Source organism: Zingiber officinale, chromosome 5A (assembly GCF_018446385.1).
Source record: "Zingiber officinale cultivar Zhangliang chromosome 5A, Zo_v1.1, whole genome shotgun sequence".
Classification (NCBI taxonomy): Eukaryota; Viridiplantae; Streptophyta; class Magnoliopsida; order Zingiberales; family Zingiberaceae; genus Zingiber; species Zingiber officinale.
Window position 1 is genome coordinate 145,966,271 of NC_055994.1, and position 19,333 is coordinate 145,985,603.

Below are 19,333 nucleotides of genomic sequence, written 5' to 3' on the forward strand. Positions count from 1 at the left end.
TGACCCGGTGAACCTGAATTATGATTTTAAGATATAGTTTAGATAATTAAACACTTAGATTTAAATATTTAAATCTATAACATATTATTATCATATAATTTAAACGAGGTTTGCTATTACGAGTTTAATTTAAAATACTAATATTATGTGATTTAAATTTTTATTTAATTATTTTATTAAAGAATAAAAGAATAATACCACACAATAAAAATTAAATAGAGTTGATTGGCCAAGTTATTCAGGTTCAAAATTTTGAAGTTGAAATTTTTTATGATACTCTGGCTTCAATCTCGGAAAAAAATCCAAAGCAGATCACATAAATCCTCTTCCACACAATATGGCAGAAAAATTTACAAGAATACATTCGTTCAAAATGTGATGACAGCAGCAAAATCTGAGTTCAAACATGTGCACTAGACATACAGACAGAGCGATAAAGTTAGCAAATAAAGACAATAAAAATTGGTCATTCATCAATGGACAACTATGGACAAAATTCCAATAGCTCCAATCAGGAAGAGTAGCATGGGCTTTCATCTGCTATGAACAATAAAAAAGCTGATAAGAACCTGAAAATTTGTTTATGTAGCAGCGGAAAATCAAAATGCAGTACAACCACTGTCGGTATAACCGTAAACAGTCAGTTGTAGGATGCGAAACTTGGCCGATAACACAGAATTTTAGACTACACAAATGTCAATTTACGAATACTGGAAACTGAAAAATTAGTACACCACCCTAGATCTAGTGGAGAAGAAAGATAGTCTGCTGGATCCACCAAACGACTGGGCAGATCGAACGTATTCTAGTGCTAAACTAGCCCATGATCCTTAATCTACGCAACATAGAACAGGCATAGAGACGAAAGCTCGAGAGCTTACGTGTGTGATAGAAAGACATTTGCCATTTTGATGGAATCCATTCTAACATGGATAGCTGATTCAAGCAAATAGAGAATTAAAAACTGTAGAATGCTAGCACTAACACACCCTGTAGTTTTGAAGCTTAGTGAGAATTTGATTCATCCCTTACATTACATAACTGTAATGGCATCTTGCTTTTCTGTGTTCCATGGACTTGTATGTAACTACTGAAAATTGGGTATCCTACACAATGTCAATATTCCAGTAAAATGTTTGATTTTAATCCAAAACAATACACAGGAAAGTAAAAGAAATGTCTAGCTTAAATGTAAAGTTATTGAAGTATGCAACAGCTAATTAGCTAGAGGTCCAACACTGTGTGTATGCAAAAAGCAATCAGGAAGTGATCGAGAGAAGTTACAACTTGTTACTATAGTTGTTTAAATTTTGGTCCCATTTTGTTGCTCATACACTGATACACGAATGTTTCATAAACTATCATATCACAGTTATATTTAAGTGTCAACCCATTTCGAGTGCAAAATGCAAATAGTTGTCTGCTAAATAAAATGTAACATGATTATGATGGGCTTACATGATCCTCAGTAGATTAGTTAGGAAATATGCAACTTATTTTCGACCTTGATCACCAAAGAACTGTTCCAAACTAGTTGAAATGAACACATTAGGAGCCGTTTGTTGAGGTCCGTCTGGTGTCACATGGAGTAAATATTTGATGAATCTCTGCAGCCATGAAAAGAGACATATCAACTGACTTTCAAACTGAAATTTAATGAAAGACAGTGTATTTTATGGAACATGAAGACAGAATTTCAAAGATTTAACCTCAATCATATTGATCCAAGAAAAAATAGAGGAAAGTATACTAATTTAACAGATTGGTCAAAGAGGCATTCCATTCTCAATGGCCAAGTCAAGAGTACAAGTGATGGGTTCAATTAGATGTACTTGCCATTACAGTTGCAAAGAATAATAGTTAGTATGCTCGATAGATGATTACATCCTAAAGGACAGAAGTCACTTAGTTCTGTGAAAGATCAACACTGACAACTTGAGGTAAAGAAGGCATTTGTAAAATGAGGCTCAATCAAGTGGATCATGTAAAATCTTGGAAAGATGGAAAGAATGCTGTCAACGAATCATATAGATCTTTCTTTGACTTCATAGAGAACCCAATTATAGGAATATCAAATATTCGATTTCAATCAAATGTAACCCAGTAACAATCACATTTGCAAAGTATAGTTGCCATTTCCATAAAGGTTACATCCAAAGAATTTAAATGGCTTGACCCTGTGAGAGATCAACGATAGACATCAAAATGTGAAGAGACATAATGGAAAACATTGAAACTCAATCAAGTGGTTAGGAAATGTCTCAAAAAGAGCTGTGTATGTCTCAGAGGCATATTTTTCTTGATACTGCCAAGAAACAAAATTAAAACAACCTCATCTACTATTCTTTTTGGTTTAGTAACTGCTCACTGAAAGCTCTAAGAGCATCCACAATGGCTAGGGATATTTCTCTCAAGTATTTGTGGCCCCCACTTCCACATCATTCTTCAAATATCCTACTATTCAAATATCTCAACTTTCACAATGAAATACTCCACCAATCAAATATCCAGAAATTTGTGCCCGGTGATTTCCAATCACCCCTCAAATATCCCCCATGAAGACATTTGGTATTCTTTGTGATTGTAAGGTACCTATAAAGCTTAAAGGAAAGTTTTACAAAATGAGGATTAGACTTGTAATAATGTTGGCTATAAATCGAGCACATGAGTAAAATGAGAGTCGCAGGGATAAGAATGTTAAACTAGATGACATACAAGGATGAGCTCTATAAGAAATGAAAATATTAGAAAGAAAGTCTGGGTAGCATTTATTAAAGGAAAACTCTAAGAGATACATTTAAGATGGTTTAAACATGTACTTAGGCAACTAATAAATGCCCTGATTAGACAATGTGAGACTATAACAAATATGTACATTAATCGTGAAAGAGGCAAACCAAAGAAGACTTAGTTAGCAACGATAAAATAGGAATAAATTCATTTAAATATAGATGAGAATAAAGTAGGTAATAGAGCCTCATGACATAGGAGGATCCGTATAGCTGACCCTACTAGTGAGATAAATACTTGGTTATTATTGTTGTTGTAGTGACTGCTTACTATATAATTTGAGATGAATTATATAATAGTACTTTATTTAAAGTATTGTTTTATAACAAAATTTAATTGTTGATGCTTGGCCTAAATGATAAGATTTCAATATAACATTATCGCCACACTTGGGACACGTTCAAACGCATCACAGTATGTTGCGATGATTCCAATAACTTATCATAATGGAAAAAACTTATTGTGATGCATTCATGGAAGAACTACTTCGTTCAATATAATTCCACAGCCATCTCAAGTTCACAAGCCATATATCCTTTGTTCTCTACCATCATAAAGTCAAACCTGGTAAGAATCAAACTAAAATCATTTGGAGTGAATGGATCCCTATGCTTGTCCGTAAAGGAGTGGACTGCCACTCTCAAAGTTGGGTGAGCTAATTTCCCTCCATTTCCTTGCGGCCTTGCAATGCCATCCCTTCATGATGTGAGGTGCTTAGGAAGCCTAAGCAGGAAAAAAGGCCTTTGACGATACCTCATGTATTCCCTAAGCCCTTCCTCCTCTCACACAGATCATCCCAGGAGCCAAAGCTTATTGTGTTTTGCAGGTGAAGCTTCCTGCTTCACCTCTGCTTTCAAATCTCAGGGCTTTGTCTCACAAACACCAAACAAGACAAGGCTGGTACCAACCATATTATTCCCAGAAGAACATTCGTATGCAGAAATCAAATCACGGTTAGATTGAAACTTCACAGAAATCACGCTAATGGTAGTCGTGAATAAGCCTATCAGATAAAGGATCCTGAATGGATCAAAAGAATAATCTAGGGTTTGGACTGTGTAGTAATCATACAATTCTTCTAGGGTTTGGACTGTGCAGTAATCATACAATTGTTTGTCCCGACCCAAGTTCAAGCTTAGGATGATATGGTCAGATAACAGACGAAGTGTTCAACATATCACAATCATATACAGAAAAACAAATAGCCACATACAGAATTAGATTGAAACTTTCCAGAAATCATGCTAACAATTTGTGTAGAAAATAATAGGAAATAGCATAATACTTCTACTTACAGTCAACTGGTGTACAATTTCAGTACTTGCATCAATATGCCAATCAGGTTCCAATTGTCGAACAAATGATATGCGCCCATTCTCTGTACTACAGAAAAGAACCTACAAATCAGAGAAAATAAAGATTGGAACGATCAGAATGACAGAAAAGGTTTTATTTGTGCTATGCTTAATGTTACAGAGGATGCAGAAAATGAAGCACAAGTTCCATGATTCACAGATAAATAAGCTATTTTGAGCATATACTCAAGGACACTCAAGAAAGAAAACATGAACCACTGGGTTCCATAAAAACATATCAAAATGTGAATATTAAACACGAACTGGCAATTTAATTAAGAACTTTATTTCAATTTTCATGAGATAGAATAAGTTTACTTCTCTTGGCAGTAAATACTTTAGTAACCTAGAGAACTTCTGGAAAATGGATCTGTATGAAAATGAGCATCATGAATCCAAGTTAAAAATAGAAGAAAATTATTGTGCTTCCAGACTAATTTTGCTAGTTAAGCTGAATATCTCTCTAACATATGACAAACAAACTGTCCAAGTCATCTTCTAAAAATAGAAGAAACTTATTGTGCTTCCAGACTAATTTTGTTAGTTAAGCTGATTATCTCTCTAACAGATAATAAACAAACTGCATCTGCAAGCCAAACTGAAATGCTGAAAAGGAGCAGCATCAAATGCTCGAGGGATCTCTTACAAGTCCCAGATAGACTTCAGAAGCACATAATAAAGGACACTGGTTTACAAGTATGAATGATGAAGGCACTGCGCGACTTTCATTCGGAAAACCTGACATACTGACATCTCTTGGTGAAACATCTGATCAGTGGCATTGAAAAGCTAGGATTTCCATCCAATATCAGTGTCTTCAGGTCAATTCCAAAATTTTTAACTGCCTAACCAATTACCAGTTGTACAAAAACAAAATTAATAGTGTAAATATTTATCTTTCTGATCAGTATACTGCCTAGTATAAGGGTATTAATCAAATCCTACAAAAGTATTAGACTGGAATAGATAAGGAATAGAATAGTTATTCCTACGTAATATAATGAACAAGAACAAGGAATAGACAAAGAAAAAGTATTCCTTAACTTAGTTCATCAACTAGAGTAGTCTTGAATAATTATCCTTGTAGTTGACTGGTAGGAAAGTCATAAAGGATATACATGGAATAATATTCACAATAAAAAATCCCTAAAAAATAATATATATGACTCGTCTTATTTGCATGGTTTACTTGACCATAGTCCGCTTGGCACACTGGACTACCCAACATATCACAACTGCCCAACCTGCCAAACTAATTTGGTTGGCCTTTCCCACCTAGCTTGACCAACCCACCCGACCTAACCAACTCAACTAGTCCATCCGGCCCGTCCAAACCCGATCTGAACTAACCCAATCGGCCTAGCCTGACCAGACTACTTGGCTTACCTGGCTTGTCTAGCAGCCTACCCAACCCAATCGACCTTTCTGGCCTGCTCGGTTGAGCCAATCAAATGTTTTATTTAAAGGATGAAATAGACAAAGAGTAGTTGTTCCAGGAATAGAGCAAGGAATGACTATTATTTATTATTTATGAATTTAAAATAACTATGGATAAGTATCTACGGTAATTTTTGCAACCAAATGTAGCTATTCCTATGAACCAAACATACCACTAGTGAAGTGTCATAACCTTCTTGAAAAAATGAACTATTGCATCAGACTTGTAGTGAACCTTCACATTTCAAAAAGTGGACTCTAATTCATGAATAACTCATTGGAAACGCACAAAATTATGCCATGTCAGAATCTGTAAACCTTGGAAAGTAGTAATCAAAATGGATAACAAATTTTAGACTGCATAATGCTACTGAAACAGTTGTAATACTGCTCAACAATTTAACATTTCTTGAAGAAGACTGGAGAATGCGTATTTAGTTTACTCATTGTACACAAGACAACTTCCTAGCGAGCAAATGAAAGATACCAAAGCTAAACAAATCAACCAAGAGACAATAAACCAGCTTCTCTACCTTTATAAGGATGGAGACAAGATAGAATACTTGAAACAAGATCACCCACCTTATCTCTTACCAAACCACCAGAAGTAAAGACTCCAGAATCCTCCAACGCTGAAAGAACCCTTTCCTGTGTCACAAAGTTCTTCATGAACCAAATTTTCTTTACATTAACAGCATTAAAGGATAAAGTTACTAACAACAGTAAGAAATCCTGCAGAAATATTATCAACACTGATAAGCAATTATGATCCTATATCACAGAGAACACCTAGATGCCAAAAATATCCCTAAAGATTTAAATTAGCTTAACTAAATGCAGTAAGGATCTTGGCATTATAATGGAATGACAGCAAAAATAATCTTTTATGTGGATAAAGTTATCTGTTTACTGCATTGATACAAAGAAGTGGATGGATAGACATAGTCAGCAAAGCTGGTAATACAGTGAAGGATATACAGCATGACAAACATTTATGTTCTTTTCTCTTCATCCTTTTTTCTGTGCTATACACATCAAAATTGTAGGGCAAGCAAATTGCAATAGAAGGCATAATTAATTGATTTGACAGGGGATACTAAATATATGGAAAAACCATGTGCAATTATAGGCATGAGAAATATGTACACACACATACATACATAGATATGCATACACATATGTATATATGTGAATCTTGTGTTCAAGTTAAGATTGATGAAAAAATCATCATTTAACTAGTTGCATTTAGTATCATACTCATGCGAGACCCCAAAAATATGCCAGAAACGAATCTAATGAATTCTTAGTTTCAGAAAAGGTACACTAACCCCACTTTCATCATCAAGGATTCTTTCCATGAGATAAACATCACAGAATTTTGAGATCTGCAAAAGGACTTCCAGCACAGACGACCTGACTGTTGCACGTGTCTGATAGAAAATACTAGGAGTGTTACTACATTAAGTAGATGGTCATCTTAGATGACAAGGCAAGATGGGATGGTCACTGACCTGGAGCTCCTCTGGAGTTGTTTCATCAAGAACTACACCCAGTAACTGACATGTTACCTATAAGAGAACAGGACATGACGTAAAGAACATACAACTGAGTGGATAACAGAACATGAACTAAAATAGTCCACATTTTAAATGACTACTCCAATTCATAAATACGATACCCATTGTGACAAATGTGCATTCTTAGTTCTTAATACGACAGACACATTCACATCATATATGTATATTTATGATCTAAATGTCAACAGTAAAAGCAAAGTGTGGATGATCTTGTATGACCAAAGTTCAACTCACTGTTAGAAAATTTATAATAATTTTCTTTTCTTTAGCAAAAATTGCAATACACAGAAAGCATAACATATTTATAAGTCTTTTGCAGTATTTACTAAAGTATCTTGCAATAGAATAAGCTATAGAATTTACACAAGTATATATAGACTCATCATAAAATCTTAATTTAGGGATACCAAACGCAGAACTAAACCTGCTGCAGCTAATACCTAATATCTTGCATTTGACTATATTGCATCAAGATCACAAGGCAAGTTGATCTTGATTCAATAGAAAAGTTACATGTACATACTACAAGATCACAAGGTAATGACTTTGGCATTCTAAGTAAAATTATTGACATGTATGAATCCTTTTACATGTACATGTATGAATCCTTTTACTATAGTATATGGCATTCTAAGTATAATACATGTACATGTATGAATCCTTTTACGCCATTGAGCTCTATCTTCTATTATATCATCATCTATATTTAAATAAATTTTATCTTATTTTATTGTTGCTAACCAAGTCTTTTTTGGTCTTCCTCTTCCTCGTTTGATATGCATGTTTATCATAGTTTCACATCGCCTAACTGGAGCATTTATTGGTCGTCTAAGTACATGTCCGTACCATCTTAAACGTGTCTCTCGGAGTTTGTCCTCAATAGATGCAACTCCGACTTTCTCTCTAATGCTCTCATTCCTTATTTTGTCCATCTTCGTATGTCCACACATCCACCTTAACATCTTCATCTCTGCAACTCTCATCTTATGCTCATGTGCTCGAGTCATAGCCCAACATTCAGCTCCATATAACATAGCAGGTCTAACAACGGTTTTATAGAACTTACCTTTAAGTTTAAGAGGTACTTTACGGTCACATAAAACACCCGACGCTCCCCTCCATTTCACCCATCCTGCTTGTATTCTATGTAAGACGTCTCTCTCAATCCCTCCATCATTTTATAAAAATGATCCTATATAAAATCTCTCTCAATTCCTCCTCTTAACAATTGTTTCATTACTTCTAATATTGCTAAATTTAAATTCCATATATTCTATCTTTAATCTACTAAGTTTAAAACCTTTCACTTCTAGTGTTTCCCTCAAAGATTCTAGCTTAGCATTTACTCCTTCATGCGTCTCATCTACCAAAATAATATCATCTGCAAACAACATACACTATGATACTATGTCTTGAATGTATGCAATGAGTTCATCCATAATTAGTGTAAAAGATAGGGACTTAGGGCTGATCCTTGATGTAACCCTATCTTTATGGGAAATGTTTTGATTACTCCGTCTGAAGTCTTTAATTTGGTCGTTACATCCTTATACATATCCTTAATTAGTTCAATATATGTTACGCTAACACCTCTCTTTTCTAAAATTCTCCATATAATTTCTCTTGGGACTCTATCATAAGCTTTTTCTAAGTCAATGAATACCATGTGTAGATCTTGTTTTTGCTCCCGATATTTTTCAATTAATTGTCTAAGGAGATGTATAGCTTCTATTATCGACCTTCCAGGCATGAACCCAAATTGATTTTCTGTCACTGTGGTCTCCTTCCTTAATCTTTTTTCTATTACTTTTTCCCAAAGTTTCATAGTGTGACTCATTAGTTTAATACCCCTATAGTTTGCACAATTTTGTATGTCTCCCTTGTTCTTATATAAGGGAACTAAAGTACTTATCCTCCATTGATCAGACATTCTTTTCGTTTTCAATATCATGTTAAATAATTTTGTAAGCCATTCAATACCGTGTTTCCCTAAGCACTTCCATACCTCTATCGGAATATCATCTGGTCCAACGGCTTTTCCATTGTGCATCCCATTTAAAGTTTGTTTTACTTCTGAAGTTTGAATTCTACAATAAAAATTAAAATTTCTATGCTCATTTGACCTAATTAAATTACCTAAGTTAAGTTGGTCACCTAAACCTTCATTAAAAAGTTGATGTATTATTGTAAGAACATATAATATATAATAATAACTCACAAACAATAAAAGCTAATTTTGTTGGTGAAATCAACCTATGATCAAATTGACCAAGATTTGAGTTTTAATCTTTAAGCAATATGTTTGTTGATTATATTAAGGAGGTCAAGGTTTATGATTGTGGTCAAGTGGGTCGAGGTCGACCAAACACTTGATAATCAAGAAGTCCAATAGGTGTTAGCAATGGAAGTCGATGAAGGTCACCAAGGACTAGATGTCTAGCAATTGGTGCGAAGTCTAGATAGGCCAAGGATGACATATGTTAGGCAGATCGTGGAGGATTGGATGTTAGGCAAGTGATGGGAGTCCTGACAACCCAAGGTTGTCTGATGTCACACAAGTTTGAAGTCCTAAAAAAGTGAACTCTAGGCAAATGAAGTCCCAGTAAGTCAGGTTCCTCGAGGATAGGTCTCCAGGCAATGGAAGCCCTAGTAGGTCAAGGTTGACCTAAAGTTGAGCAAAGTGAAGTCCTACAAAGTCAAAGTTGGTTGGATACTAGGCAATGGGTGAAGTTCCAAAGATGAGTAGTATCTAGGCAACTGAAGTCTTAATAAATTGAGGTCAACATATACTAGGCAGATGAGGAAGTGTTGGAGACATGAGGTCTTTTGGCGCAGTACAGATTCAGCCTTCTTAAGGTTGGAATCAAAGTATGAGTCAACTAGTGAAGAAGTATTAGTCGATTACTAAATCTAAAACCACGAAGTTATGATTTGGACAAATTTAGCATTTGAACAGAGTCAATTGATGTAGCTTAGCAGTGACTAATGAGTTAGTCGATTGAGCAGTCAACTTTGGCAGAAATCAAAACAAACAAAATATTTATGTTTGAGGAGTCAACTGGACAGTCGACTAGTTAAGAGCAATCCATTGGGATGGTAATAGCAGTCGATTGCTGCCAAGTCAAGAAACCATAAAAGAGTTGTTATTGGGATAAAGCTATTCCTAAATATTTGAATTTTGACATGGAACGGTGAAGCATTCGACCAGAGGTTCATTAGGCGACTGGCCAATGATTTTTAGATTTGTGAGGAGGCTTACAAAGGCCTTTTACAACAACGTTCTTGAAGGTCCTTTGGGTGAGTGTTATTACATTCTAAGGCTTCCAGACAGTAATCCAAAGTTATCAAAGACAAAGAAAAGCAAGACCTTGATTGTTATAAAGTTCATTTATTCATTTTATTTCTTTTTTGCTTGTATATTGGTATCCTTTCTGTTTTGCTTGCAAGAACCGGATTATAAGATTGTAAGAGGTTGCTCTACCTTCAAAAGGCCTCCGAGAAGGAAAAAGATAGTGGTTATTGTGAGGAGTGATCCACCTTATGGATCGTAGTCCATGAAGTAAGAACCAGAGTTCTGAACCACGTTATATCAGTTTGGCTTCTTCTTCGTTCTTGTATTTAAGTTTGTTTTATCTTTTCCGCTATGTACTAATTCTTTTAGATGAGAACACAAACGCAAAATTCACGAGCGTCTATTCACCCCCACCCTCCTCTAGCCGCTACCAAAAGTCCTACAAACTTAACTAAAGGTAGTTATAAATGAATGTATATCATCTTTTCTTTGGGAGATTCTTCATATGTTGAGGGAAATATGTAAATAATAATGGTATATGTATGCTTTGTGTAGTTAGATGAACTATGTGAAAAGCTTAGACCAATATGGGGAGCATGTCCTACACCAGGCATTATGAATTACAATAACTTGCAACGATAGTAGTTGTCACAGAATTCAATCTTCGACAGCAATAGTGAAATTGTTCACGATAGAAACTACATTATAAATTCCATCACGATTCAATTTGAAGAAGGGGAGCCTTGGCGCAACGGTAAAGTTGTTGCTTTGTGACCAAAAGGTCATGGGTTCGAATCCTAGAAACAGCCTCTTGCAAAAAGCAGGGTAAGACTGCGTACAATGGATCATTTCCCGGGATCCCGCATAGCGGGAGCTTCGTGCATCGGGCTGTTTTTTTTTTTTCAATGGCTCAGTCGCAATGTGTGTGACATTGCCAACTGCAATGGAGTTTTGCGGTTGAAGGACATCTGTGACAGTTTTTGCCATTGCAGGAGTTCTATTGTTGTTTGTAGTGTTCTTAGGAAATCCAATTCTTAGAGGGTTTTGCAACCCTATGTCAATGAAACTAAAACCTAAATTGAAGCATCCTTTAAGTTTTTTGTTAACTTCATGATAATTAAAAATATGCATACCACCTACTGCCTAAAATAGCAATCTAGTGTATACTCGGTCCAACCACTGAAGCATCAAATCATAAATCAAGTCATATTGCATGGCAATGAGTGAAAAAAAAAAAAAAAAAAAAAGACGAGCCATATGGAAGCAGATCTAATTTCTTAGTCAAATACTAGTTCTAAGTTGAAATGATAAATACCAAAAGCATTTGTATGGTGGTGGATGTGAATAAAAGAAATAATTGGATGAGAGTACAAACTGTTCAGTCAAACACTCTTAGACTAAAAGTATGTAAATAATAATTTGGTCCACAGTATTTTTAAATATTCTTAGATTGTTTGCAATATCACTTTCATAATGCATTCTGACAACAGACCTCCCTCAGATTTAAGCAAATTAGGTTACAGGACGAATAATAAGATAGATAAGAAACACTATCAAATAGGTAAAATGCAAAATTTAACAATCACCTTACGACCATCATTCAACCTATGTCTCACTAGTTGCTCCAAAGAAAGCTGCAAAATGTAATTACGATGGTAAGCCTTAGCTGACAGTTGTTAAGCTTAGATACATCAGATGAAAGCATTAAAATACCTCTAATGGCTGGATGAATTCATTAACAGATCTTTGTGCTCTTGAATCTCCAGAGTATGAGCGAATTTCAGATGATCGGAGGCTTGTATCTGGATGTAAGTTGTTAGTAGAAAAGCTAGATGATGTGGAAGGTCGTCTACGCTGCCTTAATTGTTGGTCTGGAATTGTTCTCCAAAGCTTCCATGCAAAAATTAGCGTAACCGCCAGAGTAGCAAGAGTTGTGATAGAACGAAGTTTCTGAAGCCAACAAAAAATACACACTTGAGTCACTATGACAAAGGTTTCTCACCAAGAGATCATATAAAAAGACGGGGAAAAAAGTTTAACATGTCATGCATAAAGAAGGTATGATATTTTACAATATTCTATGCATAGAAAAGAACATTATATGGCATGGATATTAACTGATATAGATGTGAGGTACAAAGTTGCTTTTGTTTTCTTCCAATGCTACCCACAACCTAAAATATAGATGTGAGGTACAAAGTTGCTTTTGTTTTCTTCCAATGCTACCCACATCCTAAAATGTGGGTCAGAGATCAATCACAAGAAATTGGATCACCACTCAATATATTCCTGGTTCATATATAATCTTACTTCCACAAGTATTAATACATGATAGAATTTCACAGCTCATTTCAGCTTCATCATCATCAGTAGGCTTGGGGTCAACTACATGAATTTAAAATCAACATAATAATTTTAATTATATTTACTATTTTTTCTCATATCTATCTCTAAGAGGAGTATTGGCACAACGGTAAAGTTGTTGCCATGTGACCAAAAGGTCACGGGTTCGAATCCTGGAAATAGCCTCTTGCAAAAAGCAGGATAAGGCTGCATACAATGGATCCTTCCCCGGGACCCGCATGGCGGGAGCTTCGTGCACCAGACTGCCCTTTCTCATATCTATCTCTCTACCCCTTACGCTTTTCATTCTAGTTGATTCAACTCCTCCAACTATAGCATTTATTAACTGCATCTAGACATGCTCATGCCATCTTTGTTTGTACAATTATGCCCCAAGAATTTGGGTTCAACTAAGATGTTTATGTATTTGGTAAAGGGTTTAAATTAGGGATGCCAGTGTTATTTGTGTGCATTAAGTTTACAAGTATCCTACAAGTTGCACATGGATTTTGTGACTCGACAAGGTCAAGTTGATGATTGACTTGGAGTAGGCAAGTTGGTTTAGTTTGGCTTGAAGGAATGATACAAGGTACAAGGTAGACTTGGAAGTGATCGGCGAAGGATGATACAAGACATCAGAGAGACTAGAAAATACTAGCGAGGTGGACTCTATAACGAGGAGCATGGAGCAGTTAATAAGTTCTGAGTTTTGATGACCTTGAATGAGGAGAGCTCCATAGGTAACATAGTGAAGAATGGCATGTTAGACATCTTGATGCATTCAAAAGACTAATGATCTACAAGGAGATGAACTCTAGGACAACCCAACAAATGGACTATATAGGTGATCTAGTGAAGATGACATGTGAAGCTTGGAGAGCTTGATGAAATCGAAGAACTAAGGCCCTGAGGGGAGGTAGACTCTTGGGTGTAAAGCTACCACAACTTAAAGACTTGAAAAATAGTGAGTTGAGAGATTATGTGTAAAGTGTAATCTCAGATTCACGCTTTTGGACAATATATCAAGGATGATATGGGTAGACTAAGTAAGGGCTACCTAGTTTAGCTTGCAGAGAGCAGTCGACTAAGGAACAACAAATTCCCAGTTGTAGTTTGTAGTCAAGCTTGATCCTAGAGTTTTACATGGACTTACGAGGCATAAGTTGAGCAAAGTTGAGATCCTTGAGAAGATTGAGTCAACCTTTGTTAAGTTAACTGAACAATTGATTGTTGGCATGCAATGAATAATTTTTGAATTTCACTACCGTAGATTTCAGTAGTTTGAATGTATTTGAAAACTAGTCATTGAAGGCTTCCCTATGTAAGCCATGGGCATGTTTTCTCTTGAGAATTGTGTGCGAAATTGACTCTAAATTTCCAACATTGTGTGGCTAAGAAAAACGTGATTGAGGGTTGTCGATTGCCTTCTTCTACAAGTTCTGGTAATATCTTCTTATTGTGCTTCATTTCTATATCTTATAAAAGGATATACTCTCATACAAGATTTTTATGCCTCATTTGAAGGAGATTTTACCAAGCACGATCCACCTAACGGATTAATAGGCCATAAAGTAGAACCAGAGTCCAAATCATGTAAACTACTATGTTAGCATTGTCAATTCTTGTATTGATTTATTAGAGAGGTCAAACATTTGGTTTTTTATTTGTTGGTTTAGAAGATATTAACACCACCCCCCTCCAGCATTGTTCATTCTTGTACTAAGTGTAAGAGAAGTGCAAGTTTAGAAGATATTCATGTTGGACCCCGTGGTTATTTTGATGTGATCAACCAAGTTAGGTTAGGTCCTATTTGTTATTGATCCCTGTGTCTAAGTGTGCAGGAGCTTAGGAGCGCAGGAAGTCGAGCGGAAGACGCAGCTAGCGAGAAGGACGACACGGGAAGGGAGTCGATGAGCTCGGTGCGTCCGAAGGACGAAAAAGCTGCAGAAGAGTGCATCGGTGGACGAGAAGAACGTGCGTGGTGTTCGAGGGACGAGAAGTCGGGTCGGAAGCCTGCTCGAGGAGAAGGCCGGAAATTGAGTTCGGGTGAGCCCTATTTCGGTTGGCCACAATCACCCAAGCAATCAGAGCTTCGGAAGAATAAAAAAAGTCAAAAGGAGATTCAACGAAGTGCTGAAGGCGCCTGCGTTGCCTGCAGTCTTGAAGGCGCTCTCATTGCCTTGAGGGCGCTCTCAACCTTGTCCGAGGCGCCCTTAAAGCCATTGAAGGCGCCTTCGACCCAGTCTAGATGACTGTTTCGAGTCCGGATAAAGTTTTATCCGTGACTCGGCTAGAAGCGCCCTCAACCTCGTTGGAGGCGCCCTCAAAGCTCGAGATAAGTTTTCCAAGAGCTATATAAAGACCCCTGGAGCTAGGAAATTAAACAATCAACTCTGTAATCAATTCCTAGCAACTTGTGAGCGAGACCGCCTTAGAAAGACTAACCGCCGACTGAAACACAAAGATCAAAACGATGGTCGGTGCAAATATTCATCCCCCGAAATTCGACGGAGACTTCGCTACATGGAAGCGAAGAATAGAGGTATTTTTTAAAACGGATTTCGATATTCTTATAACTATGAAATATGGTTTTACAGCTCCAAAAGACAAAGAAGAATACCAATGGACGAAGAAGGAGCAAGCTGATTTCGTGGCCAACGGAAAGGTAGAGTTCCATCTGCTCAGCGTGCTGCCGCCCCAGGAGGTAAGTCGGATAGGAAGTTACGATTCCGCCAAAGTCTGGGAAAAATTCTTGGAGCTCCACGAAGGCACCTCAGAAGCGAAATTAGCAAGGCGCGACATTCTCCGGGACAAATCTCCGGATGAACAACGGCGTAAAGGTAGCGCAACTACAAACGAGAATTAATGAGCTGATAACTAAACTGACCAATCTCGGAGAATCAGTAACGAATCGAGATTCTATCCGGTATGCGCTTAACGTCTTCCCAAGAACTCCAGAGTGGTCGTCCTTAGTAGATGCTTACTATATCTCTAAGGACATTGAGGTAAGTACTTTAGAAAATTTATTTTCTACTTTCGAACTTCACGAGTCTCGAATTGCAGAGCCGAAACAAATAGAGAAATCAGATCTCAATGTTGCCTTACAAGCCAAGATGGACGATCCTGACTCCGAAGCGTCAATCAATGAAACTGAAGCGGTGATATTGGTAAGAAAATTAAATAAGTTTATTAAGACTAATAAATTTAGATCGCAGTCGAGAATGCATCAACGCAACAGAAGGACGGTCCGATGCTACAACTGCAACGAGGAAAGGCACATCAAGGATGATTGCCCAAAACTAAAGAAAAGGGACAAGGAGAAGTCTCAAAGGCCGACGTCCTCGAAGCGCAAGAGTCTGAAGGCTACATGGGATGAATCGTCATCCTCGGAATCAGAAGTCGAAGCATTCTCAGGAGTAGCACTGATGGTCAACCATCAAATCTTTGAAGAAACCAGCTCGGAGATGAGCATAGATGAAGGGGGAGGATCATCAGAAGAAGAAAGTTGCGATGAAGGGGACCATCAGAAATAGAGGTAAGTAAGGTACGTTCTCTAACTCCCAAATAGTTCTTTCAGTTTATTAAAGTACTCACTAAAGATTTAGTTAAATTAGAAAAAGAAAACAACGAGTTAAAATTAAACTTAGCGAAAGCATGTCCTCTTGAGATGTACGATAATCTAAAATCAGAAAATGAAAAATTGAAAATTAAAATTGAAAAATTGAAAAATGCATGCTTAAATAAATTTCCAAAATCAAAAATTAGAATTTATGGAAAATTAAATTGGTATATTAGAAAACATCAAGGACAACTTAGAAAAGTTCACAAAAGTTATATACCCCCTAAGTTTTTGATTAATCTGGTAGGAAGGAACCTATACTGGGTTCCAAAAACCTATCTAGATTAAAATTTTCTAAGTTAGCGCTTTCAGCAAGAAAAATTAAACAATTAATTTCTTTTGAGGTTTTGTCTAAGAAAGTGGTTGTTGGCTTGTTGCTCCAATAATCAAGAAGGCCTAGTGCCTCGCCACTGCCTGGAAGCCAAAATATTGAAATAACATGTTTAATTAACTTACTGATAAAGCATGAAAATAGAAATTAGAAAATTCTTTAAACAATTTTTTTTTGGAAATTTCTCAAAAAAATTTCTAAAAATTGCCTAAATTAGAAATTTTCTTTTACTTAGAAAATTTTCCTGATTAATTTTTTTTTTCTAAAATATTTGTGTTTGAAAAAACTTATGAAATTTTTTTAATGATTTATTGAAAATTATTACCCCATTTTTTTGATGTGATCAAAGGGGGAGGGATAAGTACAAGTTAAGGGGGAGTTAATATTTTTTTTTTATTATTTATTTAATTTTACTTAGTGTTGTAAATTCTTTTATTGCAACCTTTTTGCTTAAAATGTTAGTTTAGTAATTTCTTTAAATTACTTATCTGTTTGTTTTCCCTAACTTGAACTTGGGTTGATGCACATCAAAAATGGGGAGATTGTTGGACCCCGTGGTTATTTTGATGTGATCAACCAAATTAGGTTAAGTCCTTTTTGTTATTTGATCCCTGTGTCTAAGTGTGCAGGAGCTTAGGAGCGCAAGAAGACGCAGCTAGCGAGAAGGACGGCATGGGAAGGGAGTCGACGGGCTCGGTGCGTTTGAAGGACGAAAGAGCTGCGGAAGAGTACATCGGTGGACGAGAAGAACGTGCGCGACGTTCGAGGGACGAGAAGCCGAGGAGAAAGTTGAAAATTGGGTTCGGGTGAGCCCTATTTCGGTTGGCCGCAATCACCCAAGCAATCGGAGCTTCGGAAGAAGAAAAGGAGTCAAAAGGAGCTGGAAAAGCAAGCTGGAGACGCCTTCAACGAAGTGTTGAAGGCGCCTGCGTTGCCTGTAGTCTTGAAGGCGCTCTCATTGCCTTGAGGGCGCCCTCAAGGCCATTGAAGGCGCCTTCGACCCAGTTTAGATGACTGTTTCGAGTTTGGATAAAGTTTTATCTGTGACTCGGCTGGAGGCGCCCTCAACCTCGTTGGAGGCGCCTTCAAAGCTCGAGATAAGTTTTCCAGGAACTATATAACGACCCCTAGAGCTAGGAAATTGAACAATCAACTCTGTAATCAATTTCTACCAACTTGTGAGCTTTCTTAGTGTATAAAAAGGCTTCTCCGCCAACAGTGAAGGAGACTTTCTTAGTGCATTTTCCAACTGCCTTGGATTAACAACCTTCTTGGTTGTAACCAAGTCAACTCGTTGAGTCTTGCTACTTTTCTGTTATTTTGTTTTAATTTTATTGTTGTTATTTTAGAGTTGAAAGTTTTGAGGAGGGTATTTTTATTTTACAGGCAATTCACCCCTCCCCTCTTGCCGGCCCCGCTGCACCAATAATTCAACCCCCCTTAACACTCCAGCATAATTATTAAGATCATAACAATCTTAAAATATTTTCTTACATCTTATAATCCATTGGAGCTACATCTTGGATATAAGCCACTTTTCCTCATCATGTCTAGAAACTACATATATACATCTTTCTTATGTTAAACACAGCACAAATTCTTTGAGACTATGCATCATCAAGCACAGTGATACAAGAAACTAAACAGCATGATTTGATTCACATATAGTTTAAATAAAATCCAAATTTTTATTCGATCAAGTAACTTGCCTATATTCTTATTTCAGACACTCAGACTAGCTAACATGCTAACTATCTTTCTTAAGATTGGAGGCTTGGTAAGTTCAAGTCATCTCTTTTAAGAGACAATCTCAGTTCAGTTCAACTAGAAATCCAAAAGCCAACTTTGTCCCATTTTATTGTATTCAATCTCGCACCCCACCCCACAAATCCCATCAGGAACCTCACCGTGGTAGCAAAAATTTAAAATGCTTACTCACAAAAAAATCGAATTAGAATCAAATAATGCAAGTGAAACTCTGAACCACGCCAAATAGAGTCAAAAATTGAAGGACGTAAGAAGATCCGAACCTGGAAGTCTACATCAAAGGGCAAGCGTTGGGAGAACTCCGCAAGCGACGCCATAAACCGTTGCATCAGATCGCGCAGCTCGTCCCCCTTATCTGCGTCGGAAGACTGGGAGACGGATCCCATCATGGATTGAGGCGCGACCATCTTTTACTGGTTCTCAGATGAGAATCCTCGCATCGGCCATTTCCCCTTTCAAAAGGGGAAGCTTCTTCGCATCTCGTTGCTGACCCCGTCTCTTTTTTTCCCCTTTTATTGATTAATGAAAATATCCCAAACAAATTAAGACTTTTCAAATTCATCCATTACCAATTGATATTTTAATAGATACCCTTGCAAATTTTTTCCAAGAAGATTTTAAAAAATCTTTGAAAAAGAAGTATTTAGAGAATAAATGAGAGCTTTTATTATTCAAATGAAAAATCCAGTGAAACTTTTAGTATTTTTATAAAAGAAGAATTAATGATTAGTTAGAGGTAACAGGTTTATTATAAGAGTATTTTTATTGGTTCTAAGGTATAAGATTCATCATTTTATCAAAAAAAAAAAAAAAAAATGTGAG

General features: G+C 36.6%; 1 protein-coding gene across 4 annotated transcripts; it reads right to left on the reverse strand.

Moving 5' to 3' along the window:
* Nucleotides 1-293: 293 nt before the first annotated feature.
* On the reverse strand, nucleotides 294-19,026 carry LOC121982260 (peroxisome biogenesis protein 22-like). 4 transcript variants are annotated; one of them, XM_042535245.1, is made up of 10 exons: nucleotides 18,775-19,026; nucleotides 12,165-12,401; nucleotides 12,038-12,085; nucleotides 7,094-7,150; nucleotides 6,911-7,012; nucleotides 6,165-6,230; nucleotides 4,086-4,187; nucleotides 1,505-1,607; nucleotides 990-1,106; nucleotides 294-537 (listed from the first exon to the last, which is right to left on the reverse strand). In XM_042535245.1, exons 1-9 carry the CDS (start codon nucleotides 18,916-18,918, stop codon nucleotides 1,006-1,008), a joined length of 960 nt encoding a protein of 319 aa, XP_042391179.1. In that variant the 5' UTR covers nucleotides 18,919-19,026; the 3' UTR covers nucleotides 294-537; nucleotides 990-1,005. The 4 variants fall into 4 exon arrangements, with proteins under 4 accessions (XP_042391179.1, XP_042391180.1, XP_042391181.1 ...); XM_042535246.1 differs by lacking the exon at nucleotides 990-1,106; XM_042535247.1 differs by lacking the exon at nucleotides 990-1,106 and having other exon boundaries at nucleotides 1,459-1,607.
* Between the last annotated feature and the right edge of the window lie 307 nt (nucleotides 19,027-19,333).

What these genes read in the sequence shown, in the direction of transcription:
- LOC121982260 (XM_042535245.1), bottom strand. Translation starts at nt 18,918, where the DNA reads ATGGTCGCGCCTCAATCCATGATGGGATCCGTCTCCCAGTCTTCCGAC. An exon ending in CAACTCCAGAGGAGCTCCAG is followed by an intron (nt 7,013 to 7,093) that starts GTCAGTGACCAT and finishes ATTTTCTATCAG; the next exon opens with ACACGTGCAACAGTCAGGTC. An exon ending in GTGGTTTGGTAAGAGATAAG is followed by an intron (nt 4,188 to 6,164) that starts GTGGGTGATCTT and finishes TCTGATTTGTAG; the next exon opens with GTTCTTTTCTGTAGTACAGA.